This window comes from Crocodylus siamensis, chromosome 2 (genome assembly GCF_052110815.1).
Source record: "Crocodylus siamensis isolate JL-2025a chromosome 2, ASM5211081v1, whole genome shotgun sequence".
In the NCBI taxonomy this organism is placed as follows: Eukaryota; Metazoa; Chordata; order Crocodylia; family Crocodylidae; genus Crocodylus; species Crocodylus siamensis.
In genome coordinates, this window is record NC_143396.1 from 248949536 (window position 1) to 248969201 (window position 19666).

The 19666-nt window shown below is 45.2% G+C and overlaps 1 protein-coding gene across 7 annotated transcripts in view; it reads right to left on the bottom strand.

Moving 5' to 3' along the window:
* Positions 1 to 19666, bottom strand: part of RALGAPA1 (Ral GTPase activating protein catalytic subunit alpha 1) — a 219285-nt gene that overhangs the window by 166997 nt on the left and 32622 nt on the right. For all 7 annotated transcript variants that reach the window (XM_090033616.1, XM_090033623.1, XM_090033617.1 and 4 more), the window contains 2 exons: positions 13785 to 13913; positions 1280 to 1428 (listed from right to left, as the gene is read on the bottom strand). In XM_090033616.1, the coding sequence (XP_089889742.1) occupies positions 1280 to 1428; positions 13785 to 13913 (278 nt within the window). The remainder of the gene's footprint in view (positions 1 to 1279; positions 1429 to 13784; positions 13914 to 19666) is intronic.

Here is a 19666-nt window from a genome sequence, read left to right on the forward strand (position 1 = left end):
TTGGCATCGTGATAATGCCAAATAAATATGTTCTATCACTTTTAAAGAGTGGCTTATTTGTAGTCAGAGTTCAGTAGCACTAGCTGAGAATTTGTTTTAAAATGCTACACAGAAATGAAAAATTACAATTCATTATCAATAAATAATTATCTATTGATAACTAACTGTATTGATAGATCTCTAATTTTACTCCCACATTTCCACTAGGAAGCTAAGACAACCACAGATTTCACTTGTCAAGTGCTATTAACTTTACTTACCAAGAACTCTGGAGACATTGGCAAGCGACCAAACACAACTCAAACAATGAAAGAAATTAGACATGTAAACATAGTTGCATATTCTGATTAATATCACTCCAGTCCCACCCAAATGGGGATACCAGAAAAGGATCTGTGCATTGTTCTCTCATCATAGCTGCTACAGGCAAACAGTTTGAATGGCAGACACTTTTGGAAATTTCATTTATCAAATGCTAGAACAATTGGACAAGACCTGTTGGGGCACCAACAGTGGAGCAGAAGAGAACTGAAGAAGTTCAAGCACCTCCTCCTCAAAAATAAGCTGCAGTGGGTCATAGGTAATAGCAAACCCAAACACTCCTGGTGAAGGGGGAGGAGGGGGACGAAACCACCATCATAAAACAGCTAGATTAGTAGTAGACCTGGTATCCAAACCCAACTGTAACTCCTCCACAAGTGGTGAAGCTGGCTTCCCCAGCTAGTGCAACTCAGCTCTTGTCCTGTGCCAGGAAGTACCCAGTCTAGCTGCTAGCAGATTTGAGGACAGAGAATGGGATGTCAAGACATATGGTCTCTATCTTACCAAATGCAGGTCAGATCAGAAAATGTCATGGTCTTCATAGAGAATCCATTTGGACCCTCAAATGCAACACACTGAAAACCCTTTTCCTCTCCCTACAGGTCTTGAGTCAGCAATCAGAGCAGGAGTCTGCCTTCAGTTGTTTCAGTACTTCTGGAGGAGGATCCTAGCAGCTGCTTGTTTCTGCTTCTCAAATCTAACCAATACCTCTCCCAATAACTTTTCATACAGAGGGCTTCCCTGTTCCTTCCACTAGCCACTCATCTTCCAGCTAGGCTGCTGCTGTCCATGGGTACCTGTCATAATAATTAGGCCTATCTGAATGGTTTTTCAGGGGGACTCCAAGAGCTTGTCACCTCCAAGGTTTGGAGAATTCCCACTAAAATTATTTTATTTTTAATAAGTCCATTTTTGGTTTGCTTATTAATTTTTAAGATTAAAATATGAGTTTTTTTACCAAGTTTTCTTGTCCATTGTTACTTGCACCACCATGTGACGGTAGATATTAAGAATGCGTTTACACATATCAGTGTGCTCATCCAGAAGATTTTTCATTTCATTTGCAGGTTCAAGAAAGAATATATTTGAAGAGTTGATTATAAAAACCTAAAAAAAGAAGGGAGAAATTAATTAGTTTAAAGCTAGCTAATGTTTTCAGCAATCTGGTCAGAAATTCTGAAAGACTATGAGAGATTTAAGTCTGCATAGAAACATTAACTTATCACATAGCCTTCTTTAAAGACACGTTTGTACTAGTTTCTTCTCTCATATATTAAAGGCTCTCTTCAAACTGGAGGATGAACTATTTCAGGGAGGACATCCATTGTACAAAACCACTCCTGTCTATTGTAAGGCTTCAACAGTTCAAGGAAGCCACACAGAACTGCCGTATTGTAACCACACAGTGTGCCTTAAAATGATGGTTAGCATTACTATATTTTGGAGATAGAGGTCATTTCCAAAACTGGCTGCCCTCACCACTTAGCATAGGGCCTTGTGTTACTGTCTCTATATTCCTATGGCTCTGTCCACATTGCCAGAACCGTAATGAATATCAGTGAGCTACATGTTTACTTTTAATTCTAAAGGGAATGGAAAATAAGTCTTGATTGGCCATTAAAAAAGGAATAACGCCCTCACCGCCCCCCACCAAAAAACCAAAAAACAAAAAACACACACCAAGCTAAATAAAAATTCCACAAATGAATAGCAATAGTGAAAATTTAGAAAGCAGAAGATAAGGAAATTGTAATCTTTAAGCACTGGATATACAACAACGCTCCACAATGAGCATTTCAATATCAATATCAACTTTGCTTGGTTCCAGGACAGCCATGCTCCAGCTCAGTGCCAGTTCTGATATATGATACAATCTCTTGAATAGTGACATGACTATGCTGTGAATTTGAACTGAATGACCAAAAAAGTTCCAAATAGAAGACAGATATCAGGTTTATTTTTCTTAAAACATGAAAGAAAATATACCTGGCCAACACAGCAAGTAGAATTTCTCAGTGCATTTGGGAATATTTATTTGATTTGTTGCGATTCACAATAAATAAATAAAAATATCAATCCACTAGTACATTTTGTGTATACATAGATGCGTGAGATTTTACTGTACTGGAGGTATATAACACAATACATTTATATATTATTATAGAGAAGTTTCTTATTTGTACTAAAAGTTTCTCTAAGTGTGTGTAAATAAGAACTTCAGCTGCTGCAGACCTGTTGGTGAAACTTGTTCGTTATTCTCTACTTACCACAGCATCAAGCACATCAACTAAACAGGTTACAAGATCAATTGGGGTGCATACTTTGGGCTTGGACAGACATTCAGTTTCTCCAGGTTTCTCTCAGGAGAAACCACGAGTGTACAGAAGTTCATAATTTTTCTCTCAGAGTATGGCCAGTTTGGGAGAAAGATAACTCGGGAACAACCCAAATGAAGTGGCTCCCCAGAGAATCTCTCTTGGAAAACAGAACTTCTCTACAAGCAGCCAGTGTGCTTTGCTGTTTGCTTTTCTTTCTCGCTCCCGCAAGGGGAGATGCAATGTGTCAGTCCCAGTCAAGCAGGAAGCAGAACACACCACCCTGAGTGCTTCAGGCTGGAAAAGCTCAGTGCTGAAGCAGTTAGGAGGCATGTTCTACTCCTGGTTTGTTTCCTGCCTGAATCATGCTGCAGCACTTGGAATATGCTTGTATGCTTCCCGGCACCCCTGCCCAGCCACAGCTGGGCTGGAACACAGCACAGGGGAGAGGAAGGCTAGAGAACACTGTGCACAGCACACAATCTGCGCCCACCTTCAACAACCCTAATGATTCCTGCCTACACTCACTTCTGGGCTGTGTGCTCTAAGGACCCCTGGCAACCCAGCATCCTCACTGAAGGCACTTTGTTTGAACTTCTGTACAGGTCAGTTTTTCTCCTAGGAACACAAACCTGGGAGAGTTGTCCTGGATAATGTGAATGTGTATACAAAGCCTTTGATTGATTACAAATGTCACTTTCTTGATGTTTGTACTGGCTGTCCTGCCAAGATGTACAATGTCCAGAACTCATACCAAAAATGAAACTATTCCTATGCCACTCAGAGAAATTATTGGTGTACACCATCACATCAGTTCTTAGTGGTCCTGCTTGTTGGACTTTGCTGCTTAGGTATGAAATTATACCAGGATGATTCCAAGACTTGATTTTAAATGACTGCCTTCATAAGAGACGAAAAAGGTTTGAATATACCTTCTTTATCCTGACAGAGAAATGAGATGCCTTTCCAGTCCTGGGATGCATATAATGTTTGAAAGAATGGGGAGGTTTTTCAAAGTGAGACAATGATCTAGCAACTAAATTTAATGCATTTCAGCAGCTTGAAATTCCTGAAACATACAGGACAGAGTACCAACAACATCCACTTTTAGTGGCTTCAGAAGAAGAGAGACAGTTGCTGCTGCTCAGAATCTGTAACTATTATGTCTGCCCAAGCTTGTAGCAATACAAATGCAGCAAAATAGCTTTAACTTTGACTTCGGATTAATAAGAGTTAAAGCTGGGATGATTTAGCTCACTTGTGTCACTACTTGTATCTCATACACATGTAGCAGTTCCAGGTAACACCTGCTATGCATAAGCAAGCAGCAGCTCCCCCCTCAACACTTTTGAAGCCCTATCAATGTAAATTTGTCCAGGTCTGCATTTAGGCTAAAGTCAGAAGGCTACCACTGTAGCAGCACATGGAGAAAAAGAAAAAAAAATAGTGACTTCAGCAAGTCTCAAACAACAGGCTGTGCAACAAACTAGGGGTGTACAAAGCGGGCTGTATTTGATTCGGATTCAGCTCGATTTGGGGGACAGTGATTTGATTCGCTGATTCAGATCACTGTGCCAATTTGATTCGGCCAAATCTGAATCTGAAGATTTGATTCTGACCCAGAGAATCAGTAATTCGGCCATAGACAGCTTTATATGTTTTTTCTACATACCTCAAGGTACCAGACGCAGCTTGTGAATGGTGAGATGGTGGGGCAGATGTAGTGTCCCACAGGAGCGTGGGGGACCCCCCTTGCATGCTCGGTGGCAAAACCAGAAGTGAACCAAAAGTACTTTCGGTCCACTTCTGGGTCTGCCGTCAAGCATGCAGGGGACCCTCCCCTACCACCTCAGCTACTGGCCGCAGGGGGACCCCGGGTGCTCCCCCAGACCCACGAGGCACCAGTTGCCAAGCCAGGGGTGCAGGTCCCCCGTGTGCTCTGCAGTGGACCCAGCAATGGACCGGAAGTACTTCTGGTCCACTTCCAGGTTCACCACCGAGCGTGCAGGGGACTCCCCTGTGCTCCTGTGGGATGCTCCATCTGCCCCACCATCTCAGCATTCATGAGCTGCACCTAGTACCTTGAGGTATATAGAAAAAAACATATAAAGCTGTGTCTATGGCTGAATTGTCGAATCTCTCTGAATTGATTCAGAGGCTTCTGATTTAATTTGGAGAGATTAAAGGGTCTCCTGATTTAATTCGGAGATCTGGGCGCTGAATAGGGTCAAATCTCCAAACCGAATCCCAGAAGTGGACTTCCATAAATACATTTTTAACAGCACTTTTGTATATATTTACATATAGTACACACTATCTTTTTTTTTAAATTTGTATCCAAGGCCAATTTAGCCAAACTAATTCCAAATCCAAGAGTCCAGAACCATAAGTGGCCCTACTACCGGCAAACATCCTCCACCCACACATAAGTCTTCAGATGTTTCCAAATCCTTTGGCAGGCACCCTACTTGCAGGCCCAAGCCCCAGGGCTTGGGGTTCAGTTGCCATAAGGCTTTAGCCATTAAGCCCTCGAAGCAAGCAAGGAGACTTCCATTTCCATAAAGTGGGCTTAAAGCAGCTATACCTCAGTCGGTACTGAACCACGCCAGAATAGTAGTTCTCCTTGGATGCGGTTCAGGAAAACTGCCTTCATAGAATCATAGAAGTTGGGTCGGAAGGGACCTTGTAGATCTTCAAGTCCAACCCCCCACTTGGGCGGGAGAAAAACTGGACTCAAATGAGTCCAGCCAGGTACACATTAAGCCTCTTCTTAAAGACTCCCAGGGTAGGAGCCAGCACCACTTCCCTTGGAAGCTGGTTCCAGCTCCTAGCCGCCCTAACTGTGAAGTAGTTCTTGCGGATGTCTAATCTAAACCTACTCTCCAGTAACTTGTGTCCATTATTCCTTGTTATGCCAGGGGGTACTAGGGGAAACAGTGTCTCTCCCAAACCCTTCTGGTCTCCCCTAGTGAGTTTATAGACAGTCACCACGTCCCCCCTCAGCCTTCTCTTGTGAAGGCTGAATAGGTTTAGGTCCTGCAGTCTCTCATTGTAGGGTCTGCCCTGTTGTCCCCGGTTCACGCGGGTGGCCCTCCTCTGGACCCTTTCAATGTTGTCCACATCCCTCCTGAAGTGGGGTGCACAAAACTGGACGCAGTACTCCAGCTGTGGCCTGACCAGCGTCACATAGAGGGGGAGGATCGCCTCCTTGGCCCTACTTGAGATGCACCTGTGGATGCAGGACAAGGTCCAGTTAGCCCTGCCAACCGTGACCTCGTATTGTCGGCCCATGTTCACCTTGGAGTCAATAATGACTCCAAGATCCCTTTCTGCCTCTGTGCTCTCAAGAAGAGAGTTTCCCATTCTATAAGTGTGCTGCTGGTTTCTACTGCCCAAGTGCAGCACCCTGCACTTGTCAGTATTGAAATGCTTCCTGTTTTTGCTAGCCCACCCCTGTAACCTATCCAGATCTTACTGCAATCTTTCCCTCCCTACTAGCGTGCTCACCTCATCCCAAATTTTGGCGAATTTAAACAGGTTGCTTTTCACCCCGTCATCCAAATCGCTGATGAAGAAATTGAACAGCGCAGGCCCATGGACTGAGCCCTGGGGGACTCTGCTGCCCACTTTCCCCCCAGTATCCATTGCCCACTTCCCCCCTGTATCCATTGCCTTTGTGACCTGATCATAAAAGGCAATCAAGTTGGTCTGACATGACCTGCCCCTAACGAAACCATGCTGGTTGCCCTTGAGCATCATCCCTGAAGCTGGCCCGTCACAGATATGCTCCTTGAGGATCTTCTCAAAGAGTTTCCCTAGGATTGAGGTAAGACTGATGGGCCTATAGTTGCCCGGGTCCTCTCTCTTCCCTTTTTTGAAGATGGGGACCACATTAGCGATCTTCCAATCATCTGGCACCTGGCCCAAGCTCCACGAGCGCTCATAAAGCCGTGCCAAGGGCCTTGCAATAACCCCAGCTAGCTCCCTCAACACCCTGGGGTGGAGAGCATCTGGACCCGCTGACTTGAACACATCCAGCCCCTCCAGAAGCTCTCTAACCCGGTCCTCCCCAACCTGAGGTCTGGAGGCGTTCCCCTCGAGTCTGTCTTACATCACAGCGGGGAAGTCCCGGTCCCTGCACAAGAAAACGGAGGTGAAGAATTGGTTAAAGAGGTCCGCTTTCTACTCTGGTGCAACCACCAGATTGCCCAGCGTATTTTGCAGGGGCCCCACACTACCCGGCACCCTCTTCATTCTCCCTATATATTTGAAAAACGACTTTTTATTATCCTTGATCTTGGATGCTAGTCCTGGCTCTATGTCCGCCTTAGCTTTCCTGACAGCCCCCCTACAGGCCCAAGCAGAGGAGGTATACTCCTCTTTGGAGATAGCACCCCCCCTTCCACCGGGTGTACACTGCCTTTTTGGTAATCGGGCATTCCAGGATGCCCTTGGTGAGCCAGGGGGGCTTTCAGGCACTCTTGTCCCCCTTGCTTCTTGTTGGGATAGTCACCCCTTGAGCCCTGAGTATCGTTTCCTTAAAGAACGACCACTCGTCCTGGATACTGAGTTCCCCTGCCCTCAAGGACCCCAGCGCCTCTCCCACTAGTCTCCTCAACTTGTTGAAGTTGGCCCTCCTAAAGTCTAAGGCTACCATCTTGCTGCAGGCCCTTGACACCCTGAGCTGGATGGTGAATTCCAGCAAGCGATGATGGCTATCGCCCAGGTGGTCAAGAACCTGGAGGTCCCTTAACAGGTCATCGCCTGTGGCCAGGACCAGGTCCAACAGGGCATTTCCTCCGGTGGGACTGCGCACCTCCTGAATTAAGTGGAGGTCCTGTATCTCAGCCAGGAACCTCCTGGAACAGTCCGTCCTGGCTGACTGTTCCTCCCAGCAGAAGTCCGGGTAATTAAAATCACCCATGACAACTACATCCCTTGCCTTAAGTGCCTCTGAAGCTAGCCCGAAAATTCCCGGTCCAGCTCCTCCCCTTGGTTGGGGGGGTCTGTAGTAGACCCTCACTGTCAAATTGCTCTCCCCATGGCCCCCTTGAATCTTGACCCAGAGCACTTCAGCCTGCCCTTCTCTGACCCCATTCTGCTGGCAGAGGATGTGTAGTGCTCCTTGACATAGAGCGCCACACCTTTCCTTCCTTCTCTATCCTGCCTTTAAAGCCTATAACCCCTAATGCTAACTGCCCAGTCATGGGACGAATCCCACCACGTTTCTGTTAGCCCTATGACGTCTGGGTTTGAACTAGCTATTCTGAGGGCGAGATGCATGGTATTTGCCCTGCCAGGTTAAGAAGCCACTACACTTGTCCTGAGCCTTCAAGAGGCCATGAACAATACCAGCCCAAAGCCAAAAGGCTCTTGATTTACCATCTAGTTCACTGGACTGGACGCCACCAGAGTCAACAGCATTTAAAGTAATGGTGACCCCATAGTTCAGTGCTGCTGCTCATTATGTGTGCACACTCCAGACACTCCACCACAAAGGAGCCACATGCTAATTAGCCCACCACTCATGACTGGAACTGGGTTTTCTTGTTACATTTTCTGGGATCCTCCATAAATGTATATGCAGATGAGATGCAGGACAACCTGGCCTGGCTCCACCTTATGGAGGATGGGCCACATTAATCATATACAACAGGCAGAGACAGCGGGGTGAACAGGCTTAAGGACCCATTAGGTGATGTCTGCCAGACATTTAAGGCTGGTAAACAGAAATCATTGGAAATGAGAAAGAAAGGTACAACTCAGCTCGTGGAGTGAAAACTAAGTGAAAATGCATTCAATATACTGGCTCATGATGACTTGAAAGAGTCAACACTGAGGGGGGCTGAGCACAATGGGCACTGCCATATATCTTATTCAAGTGGGCAGTGCAAGGCTATTCTTGTGGTAGGTTCCCAGAATTTGCCCAGTATATGCTATGCGTTTTACAGTCAAGCCCAGTGTTGGCTGCATTTAAATCAACTTCGTAAGTGGTTGGTTACTGAGCACAGGCTGCTTTTGATGGCAGTTTAACAATAGATGACGTATTTAATGAGGTTTCTTTGTATTTGAATGCAAGACAATGAGCCACACTATATACAAGATACAGTATATACAATATACTATACACCCAATACTACATTTGAGTAAATACGGTAAGTTGACATGGAAGACTTCTTTTATTGTGGAGAGGCTGTTGCACACAGCTTTCACGCAGCTCTTGACACAACAGAACCTTAGCCCAATGGCAAGGAGACCAAATCAACTGGGGATCTCTTTCTGGCCTTCATCCACCTTCTCAGCCATTGAGATTCTAACATTTTCTTTTGCCTGATCCACTGTTGAGGACTTCTAGACCCACAGCTGTAGGATAGGCAGGTTTATTATAGTGGCGACTTGTATTTGCCATGTCACAGCACCCTCAAAGGATATATGTGGCTTTTCAGGAGGGAAACCATGGCTATCTGCTGTCCCCACCACATCCTGGTGGTGCTGCCACTGCTTGGTCTGTGACTTATTCATCAGTTACCGCTTCTTATTTTGCATCTAACCTTTCCTGAAGGTCAATCCACTACTAACCACCTGTGGATGTGCTTGGTAACAGTACAACTCTGCCTCCCAGGGTAGGTAGGAAAAGAATAGTACAGAGGTTACAGAAGCTGCTATTAGACTAAGAAGTTCTAGATCAAAGCTGTAAGATGAAGCTACATTAATATGCTCAGCTAAGAGGAAGCTTAAAATGTTTTGCCTCTGGCATGTTATAGCAAAACAGAAATTTGACTGCAGAGGGAGCAGGACTGGGAGTCTGATTAGTGATTTTATATTTATTTATTTATTTAGCCAAGGGAAAAAAATATTCCAGACAACAATGGCAGCCTTACCCACCTCTAGGAATTTGGACCCATGCTGTTTTATGAGTAGCCACAGTTCTCAGGATCTAATAATGCCAACTCCCTGTATTCCTCTTTTTATTTCCAAGTACACACTGAAAATAAGAGTCAATAAATTTAAAGACCGTACAATACCTTCCATGGACAGATGCCACTCTTGATTGATCCAGTTTTTCCTCTCTCCCAGACCACTCCCATAAGCAGCACATATGCTTCTGGATCTTAAAGCATGTCTAATCTTATCCACTTCTCCAGATAGTTTTTCAAAATTGTGGATACTTGACCAATGGCTTGGATCAACCCAAGAGTAATGCCCATTATATCAAAGAAAGAGCACATTTTTCACATTGAAACAATGGTACTCTTATTCTCTCAGGGCTTATTCTACCAGACCCTTTAATGTCCTCCTAATAATGTTTTCATCCAATATACAATTTGTCTACCCAGTTCATTTGTAAAACATACTGGATGCTATGAAAGAAAACTCAATGGAGACATCACTTCAGACCTTGATAAAGGCCTCAACACTGGACCTCAGACCAGATGAATCTTAGTTTAGATCAGGAGTGTCAAACTCACCTTGTGCCCCAGCCAGATCTGAACCACAGGGCTCATTGTGGGCTAGTTCTAGCCTGGAGCATAAAGAAGTGGTGGCACTGGCAGCTGTGGTGTCAATCCAGAGCACATGGTAGCTGCAGAAGCAGCTCTGGCTCTGACTTGGGGCATATGATGGGGTCTGAAGCCTTTGGATTGCAGCCAGAACTGCCACCACTATGTACCCCAGGTTGGAACCAGAGCTTCTGCCACTACTGTCGTCACAGCAGCTCCAGCTCTGGCTCCTGCAGAGGCTGACAGCAAGGGAGATAGAGCTATAGCACTGGTGACAGGGAGAGCAATCAGGGCTTGAGAGTAATCAGGGCTGTCAGTCCTTGTTTGCCCTCCTGCCACCAATCACCATGTCCACTGTTTGGTTATACTCTATTTTTTCCCCCAGAGACCAGGCATCCCTACTGAGTCTGTAGGCTTTAAAAAGGACCACAGTCACCCTAGGATGAGTGCCCATAACAGATGCTGCTGAAGGGCAATGCTCAAGGGTGCCCTTTCCCACTATCTTTCCCCATAGTCAGAGATGTGGGAAAAGGGCAATTCAATTTAATGTTACACTGTAAATAAGAGGATAATGAGTGGGTTTGGGGCACAGTCACAGCCTCCTTTTGAGAGGGTTGTACAGCTCTGGAGATAGTAAGAGGCTTTTTCTTCGCTAGTAACTGAAGCAGGCCAAGTAAGCATTGTCAGTGGATATTTAAATTAGAGTCAAAGAAAATTATAGTTGGAAGGGACATCAACAGGTCATGAAGTCCAGCTCCCTGAAAGCAGAACCATCCCCAACTATATTACCCAGTGCGTAGTGGCCAGTGGGGTCCCTTAAGGCTCTGTCCTAGGACCTATACCCTTTAACATCTTCATCAATGATGTAGACATTGGCGTCAGAAGCAGGCTAGCCAAGTTTGTCAACGATACCAAACTCTGGGGTAAAACATCCACACCAGAGGACAGGAGGGTGATCCAGGCAGATCTTGACAGGCTCATGAAAATGGGCAGATGAGAACCTGATGCTGTTTAACACTGAGAAATGCAAGGTTCTTCACCTTGGGAGGAAAAACCTGCAGCATGCTTATAGGCTCAGCTGTGCTACACTGGTTAGCACTACAGATGAAAGGGACTTGGGGGTCATGATTGACCACAAGATGAACATGAGCCTTCAATGTGATCCTGCGGCTAGTAAAGTGGGCAAAACACTGGCTTGCATCTATAGATGCTTCTCAAGCAAATCCCGGGATGTCATTCTCCCACTGTACTTGGCCTTGGTGAGGCCGCAGCTGGAGTACTGCAACCAGTTTTGGGCTCCACAATTCCAAGAGGATGTGGAGAAGCTTGAGAGAGTCCAGAGAAGAGCCACGTGGATGATCAGAGGTCAGGAAAACAGACCTTATGAGAGGCTGAGAGCCATGGGACTCTTCAGCCTGGAAAAGCGCAGGCTTGGGGGTGATCTGGTGGCCATCTATAAGTTTATCAGGGGTGGTCACTAGGATCTGGGGGAACATCTGTTCACCAGGGAGCCCCTAGGGATGACAATGTCGAACAGTCACAAACTGCTCTGCGACCGATTCGGGCTGGACATAAGGAAGAAGTTTTTTACAAGGTTTGGAATAGACTGCCACCAGAGGTAGTTCAAGGACCCACTTTGCATGCCTTCAAGACACATTTGGATGTTTATCTTGGTGAGATCCTAAGATCCCTGCTGACTTCCTGTCCCTGGGGCAGCGGGCTGGACTTGATGATCCTTCGGGATCCCTTCCAGCCTGAATGTCTATGTCTATGAAATCCCAGCCAAGCTTTTGTCTACCCAAGAATGGAGATTCCACAACCTCTGCAGGTAACCTTCCACTGCTTTACTATCTTTCTCATGAGAAAGTTTTTCCTAATATCTAACCTAATCTTCCCTTGCTGCAAGTTCATACAATTGCTCTTTCTTCTGTCATCTGCCACCACAGGGATCAGTTTAGCTCCATCCTCTTTGGAACCCCCTTCAGATAGTTGGAAGACTGCTATTAAATCCCTTCTCAGTCTTCTCTTCACCAGACTAAAGCCCAGCTCCTTCAGCCTGTCCTCATAAGTCAGGTTCTCCAGCTCCCTAATCTTTTTCACTGGCCTCTGCTGGACTCTCTCCAATTTGTACACACCCTTTCTGTAGTAAGGGGGGCCCAAAACTGGACACAGTACTCCATATTTGACCTCATCAGTGCCAAATAAAGAGGAATAATCACTTCCCTTGATCTAATTGCAACACTCCTACTAACGCAGCCCAGTATGCTGTTAGCCTTCTTGGCAAAAAGGGCACACTGTTGGCTTATATTCAGTTTATTGTCCACTGGAACCCCCAGGTCCTGTTCTGCAGAGCTGCTGCTTAGTCAGTCCCCAGCCTGTACTGGTGCATGGGATTATTCCATCCTAAATACCAGACTTTGCACTTACCCTTATTGAACTACGTAAGATTTCTTTTGATCCAATCCTCCATTTCTCTATGTCTCTGAATCTTAGCTCTTTCCTCCAGCCTATCTACTACTCCCCCCAGCTTGGTGTCACCCACAGACTTACTGAGGGTACCCTGATCCCAACTTCTAGACTGTTGATGAAGATATTGAACCAGATATTGTGCCTGAAATTGAAGAGATTTATGCTTATGAGTAACTATCATGAAATCATGTACATAGTAGGGCTGCAAGGGACCTCACTGCTCATGGTAGGATCATCCATGTACAGGATCAATTGTGCAACTAAGAGTTCAATGGTGGGACTTCGCCATACATTAAGCATACCTACTATAATTTTTAGTTACTGGAAAGAGAAAAAAATTCATTTTTATATTAAAAAAAAAAAAAAGTAAACAAATCCCCTACAATCAATCCTCAGAACTGTCCAAAATAATCAGCCTCTGTGCCAACATCAGCAATAGGAAATATTAACTACAGGAACAAGACTGTCAACTCTAGTTAACTTTAACTAGAACAAATACTACTGCAAACCATAGAATAGTGTTATACAAGCTATTTTTAATTAAAAGTAGCCATCCAAAATCCTACAGTCCTTGTATTTCATAAAAAACTGAAATTAAAATGTAAATAAAGTATTAATAGCTATGGTAAAAAAAATAAGGAAATATGCTCCTAAGTGTTTATCTCTGACTTGGTATTATGCTACCACATGTGCTTGGTTTAGAGCAGTGGTCACCAGCCAGTCTGTCTATCTCAACTTACTGGTCGATTGTGGAATCTCTCACAGCCACTCTCAGTCTGTCAGAGGCTCCATGATCGGGAGTGGCAGGACGCAGGTCGCTAGGGTGAGCCAAGCCCTCTGCCTCCCGGGCCACACTGGGTGAGTGGGATCAGAGCCTGGGCGGCTTGTTTGGGAGGCAGGGAGAAGGCGTGGTAGACTCTGGGGTGCCCTTCACTTATAAAAAGTGATCTTCACCATAAAAAGGTTGGAAACCACTGGTCTAGAGATAAAGTTACTCTCCACCCATGTAACTAATCAAATCTACAATCAAATTAGCAAATCTACAATATTATGGAAAATTTGGGGACTCATTTTGTAACATAACTCTGTTGTATTCCTTTAATACTTTTACTTAATCAATGTTAAAGAAAATATGCTTTAAAATAAGAATATAAAATTAGGAAATAAGTGCGTTCCATACCTGCAATACTGACTGCATTCCCGCTCGTACACTTTGCTCTTCAATATCTACTTCGGATATTTTATTTTGATAGCAGCCATTTCTTGTCCAACTTGAATTCTGGATGTGACTAGAATTTGTTGTTTTTTCCTGAAGCATAAAAAGTATTTCTTAAACTCCCATAGAGAAACAAGTGCAAATAAAAATTACACAAACTTTGTTTTTGGTAGGATTTTTGTTTATTTTATTTTTAAAAGAAAGAACTGAAAATGACTACTGAAAGTGCAGGCTGGCTCAAATTTAAGTATTTAAAGTAGTTGGAGAAAAACTTTCCCTCAGTTTTTGTTTACTACTTTCCTCATCTTCTTTTGGAACTATTTTTCATATGGAGAATTTATAAATTTAGCAAGTCACCCCTTTAAATATATATTTTCAAAAAATAATTTAAGTTTGTGAGAAACAAGAATTTGTGTGGGCAGTATCCTATATTGGACCAGCTGCATAGCTGGGACAGCCTTAGATAGTTTTTGTAGGCAGTGCATTTTTTTCAGGTCTATAGAAAAAGCAAGCACTTTAGGCCTAAAAAACAGCCTGCAAGGCTGTGAAATTAGAGAATACAATACTCTCAGGAATAACTAACAGAGAAAAAAACTGAAGACGACAAGATAGCTTGATCAGTGGAATGATCAATATCATTTGAAAGGAAAGGAGACTGTTAACATCTGTAAAGCAAACACTAAAGTTTAAAATTAACTTACAATGAAGACCATATGCTAAAAGCCACACCAGGTACCATATTAATATGCAACTAGTGCATATTTTAATCATTAAGGACCTACCTGATCCTGTTCTGACTAAAGTGAATGGGAGTTTTTGCTATTAGCTTAAGTGGTACAGGACTTGGTTTTGGAGCATCTAGCCTTCAGCCTGTGGCTCACACTGCCTCCAAGATATGGAACAATATTTTTCCAATATAAATGCTACTATGCTTACAGTTATGCTGAATGGAATTAAAATAAAACAGATCAACTTCAACTGTCTTTTAACAGTGTGGCTGGTTACTGGAAAAAACTTGTAATTTCTTCAAGTATTGCCCACAGGCATGTTCCACTGTTAATGCATATATACCTCAGGCACTTACAACTCAGAATGTTCTGACTTTATCACATGAACAGATCCAGGATTTTGGAAAGGGGAAGCATCCTGCACTGCAGGGGTGGTTGCACTCTGGACTCCCTGCCTCTCCCCACCACACCAGGCAGACTGCACCAGAGGAGAAGCACCAAGGAACTTTAATTTTTAAAGTCCCTCAAGCAGGCAAGAATCTTCCCTCCCCTCTTCCTTCCCTCCTTTGCTTAGTGGTACATTCTCTCCCTTCCCTTCCCCTTCGCCAACACTGCCAGGGGCAAGGTGGGATGGTGGAGCTCCAAAGCCATTCCTCCCTGCTCCAGCCAGGCTGCATATGGAGCCAGGCTCACCTTCCCCTGCACCTGCTCTCTGGCTGTCAGGGAACGCTCACGGACTGAGAAGGGAGAAGGGACAGGCCTGCTGTTACTGCTCTTACTGGCTAATCCCAGCTTTGTGCAGAGCCCAGCTGGAGTAGGAAGAAGTGACTCTGGAGGTTCTTGGCCTTCATCCTGTCTGTACCCCCAGGACAGTCAGAGACAATAGCAGTGATGGATAAGGATGGGAAGTGACACTTGGTAGGGAGGGTAAGAGGGCAGGGGGTGGAATTCTTACTTGCCTCTGGCACCTATAGGCATGGTTGCTCCAGTGTGCTGTAATTACAGTGCATCAGAGCAGACTCAGTGAAGTCTGCTAGACCATGGTAATTACTGTGCTCCAGCAGACTTCAGCGTCACACGTATCAGTGTACCCACACTGCAAAATGGCAGCAGGGGCACTTTAAAGTTCTTTGAATGAGCTTTAGATAAAGTGCCCCCCCCACCATTTTTCAGCATGGGGATGCTGATACACATGATGCTGCAGGTGCTTTAGAGTGGCTGTCAGTGCTTCTTTAATTAAAGCACCCCCTCCTCACATACACACACTCCTGGAGCACGTGTGTTCCTGGCTGCTGCTCCTTCAGTGTTGTTGCCTGAAAAGGGAGGGAGTGCATCTGTGCCAGGCCACCTAATGCAGCCCCTCTGCGCAGGACAGGAACATCACTGACTAAGTTATCTCAACCAAATATTTATCTAACCTGCTCTTGAAAATTTCCAAGTATGGAGATTCCACAGTTTGTCTTGGCAGTCTATTCCAATGCTTGACCAACCTCGTAATGAGAAAGTTCCTCCTAATCTCCAAACTAAATTTCCTCTGCTGCAACTTGAGGTCATTGATTCTAGTCTAGTTTCCTGTGACTATAGAGAATAGTCTATTTCCATCCCCTCCATATCAATCTTCAAATACCTGAAGGGCAATAATCAAATCCCCACTCAATCTCCTCTTCTCCAGACTAAATAACCCTAGTTCTTTCAGCCTTTCATTACAAGTAAGGCTTCACAGGCATCTAATAATTTGTGTCACTCTCTGCTGGACTCTTTCCAGTGTATCTACTTCTTTCTTGAAACCTGGGGCCCAAAACTGGATACAGTACTCCAAGTAAGGCCTCACAAGTGCTGAACAGACTAAAAGAATCATTTCCTTTGATTCACAAGTGACACTCATGTTAAGACAATCCACAATACTGTTGGCTTTTTATGAAACAAGAATACACTGTTGGCTCATACTTGGCTTGTCCTCGTTGGCTGACAAGTCCTTGTCCTTGCTTGTGCTTTGCACAAAGTACATAAAAGTAGCATGCACTTGCACTTAATTCTTCTCAACTGCCTTTGACTTGAGACACACTTCTGCTGTTTGCATTAGAATACAGTTCTGGCATTAAATTTATTGTTTTCTGTAAACTGTTATTCTTTCTTGATTTTAGTTATTGTTTTGATCCAGTTTTTATATTTCTCCCCACTCTGTTTTTCTTTATTCTTTTCGGAAAACAGTTTACATTTGGGTCTATACCATCTGACTTAACACAAGTTGAATGAGATCGGTAGCCATCTGGGGGACAGTGATCACCTAAAAGTACAATTCAACATGAGGCGTCGAGTGGGTAAGGTAACCAGTAGGGTGAACGTGCTGGACTTTAGGAAAGCTGATTTCAGCGAATTCAGGCGATTAGTGAAGGATGCACTGCAGAGTAGTAGTTTTGAAATGATGGGAGCCCAAGAAGGGTGGCTGTGCCTTAAGGAAGCTATCCTTCGAGCACAAAGCGAGACGATCCCCGTGCGAGGTAAAAGAGGGAAAGGGGCCAGGAGGCTTCCCTGGCTGACCAGAGAAATCCAGGGCAGACTAAGGGCCAAAAGGGGAGCACATAAAAAGTGGAAACAGGGAGAGATCACCAAAGAGGAATATACCTCTTCTGCTCGTGCTTGTAGGGAGGCAGTTAGACAGGCCAAAGCTACCATGGAGCTGAGGATGGCAACCCAAGTAAAAGACAATAAGAAATTGTTTTTTAGATATATAGGGAGTAAAAGGAAGGCCCAGGGAGGAATAGGACCCCTGCTAAATGGGCAGAAACAATTGGTGACGGACAGAGGGGACAAGGCTGAACTCCTCAACGAGTTCTTCGCCTCAGTGTTCCTAAGCGAGAGGCACAACAAGTCTCTCACTGGGAGTGTAGGGAGGCAGCAGCAAGGCACCAGACTTCCATGCGTGGACCCTGAGGTGGTGCAGGGTCACTTGGAGGAACTGGATGCCTTTAAGTCGGCAGGCCCGGATGAGCTCCATCCGAGGGTACTGAAGGCACTGGCCGACATCATTGCAGAGCCACTGGCGGGAATATTTGAATGCTCGTGGCGCACGGGTCAAGTCCCGGAGGACTGGAAAAGGGCCAATGTGGTTCCCATTTTCAAGAAGGGGAGGAAGGAGGACCCGGGTAACTATAGGCCAGTCAGTCTCACCTCCATCCTTGGCAAAATCTTTGAGAAAATCATCAAGGCTCACATTTGTGAGAGCCCGGCAGGACAAATTATGCTGAGGGGAAACCAGCACGGGTTCGTGGCAGGTAGATCGTGCCTGACCAATCTAGTCTCTTTTTATGACCAGGTCACAAAACGCCTCGACGCAGGAGGAGGGGTGGATGTCGTATACTTGGACTTCAGGAAGGCCTTTGATACGGTATCCCACCCCATACTGGTGAACAAGTTAAGGGGCTGTGACTTGGATTACTGCACAGTCCGGTGGGTGGAGAATTGGCTGGAGGGTCGCACCCAGAGAGTTGTGGTGGATGGGTCGGTTTCGACCTGGAAGAGTGTGGGCAGTGGGGTCCCGCAGGGCTCGGTGCTTGGACCGATACTCTTTAATGTCTTCATCAGCGACTTGGACGAGGGGGTGAAATGTACTCTGTCCAAGTTTGCAGATGACACTAAGCTATGGGGCGAAGTGGACACGCCGGAGGGCAGGGAACAGCTGCAAGCAGACCTGGACAGGTTAGACAAGTGGGCAGAAAACAACAGAATGCAGTTCAACAAGGAGAAATGCAAAGTGCTGCATCTAGGGAGGAAAAATGTCCAGCACACCTACAGCCTAGGAAATGACCTGCTGGGTGGCACGGAAGTGGAAAGGGATCTTGGAGTCCTAGTGGACTCCAAGATGAACATGAGTCGGCAGTGTGACGAAACCATCAGAAAAGCCAATGGCACTTTATCGTGCATCAGCAGATGCATGACAAATAGGTCCAAGGAGGTGATACTTCCCCTCTATCGGGCGCTGGTCAGACCGCAGCTGGAGTACTGCGTGCAATTCTGGGCGCCGCACTTCAAGAAGGATGCGGATAACCTGGAGAGGGTCCAGAGAAGGGCCACTCGTATGGTTAAGGGCCTGCAGGCCAAGCCCTACGAGGAGAGATTAGAGAAACTCGACCTTTTCAGCCTCCGCAAGAGAAGGTTGAGAGGCGACCTGGTGGCTGCCTATAAGTTCGTCAGGGGGGCACAGAAGGGAATTGGTGAGTATTTATTCACCAAGGCGCCCCCGGGGGTTACAAGAAATAATGGCCACAAGCTAGAGGAGAGCAGATTTAGATTGGATATTAGGAGGAACTTCTTCACAGTTCGAGTGGCCAAGGTCTGGAACGGGCTCCCAAGGGAGGTGGTGCTCTCCCCTACCCTGGGGGTATTCAAGAGAAGGTTGGATGTGTATCTAGCTGGGGTAATGTAGGCCCAGCACTCTTTCCTGCTTATGCAGGGGGTCGGACTCGATGATCTATTGAGGTCCCTTCCGACCCTAGCATCTATGAATCTATGAGGCATCATTTTTCTCCTCACTCTGCCTCTCACATGACTAGGCAACGTACACTGTAGATGGCCACTCCAACTGTCTTAAATGCCTGCTATGTTAACCAATGGGCTGTCTCAGAACTTGGAGCATGAGCAAGAATGAGGGGTTTCATGAAGGTTGTGCAGGTACCTCTCACTATAAAGTCTACAAGCGTAAGTGACTGAGGTTCTGAACACCTTCAGTTAAAAAATGCATATAAAATCCCAGACTAGGGAATTTTCTTTTAGGAAGCTTGTGATGGGATGGATGAATACAGTGTCAAATTCTATTAGAATATATATGCATGGTCAAAACAAGTTCCACCATTCTAACCAGAGAGTTAGGGTTAGATTTTCAAAAGGTACAGGAGAAGTTAAATGCCCAACTTCTGCTTGGGAGGAGGTGGAGAACTACATAGAATCTGGAGGCTTAACCTGCATTTCTACTTCTGAAAACTCTCACAGTTGACATTAAATATGAAATAAGAAAACTACAGAACAGTCCTGTTTTAAATTAGTTGTCCCTAAAAAAAAGTTATAAAATTAGCCCTTTTGCCTACAATAATGCATAAACAACATAAATGGGACAAAAAA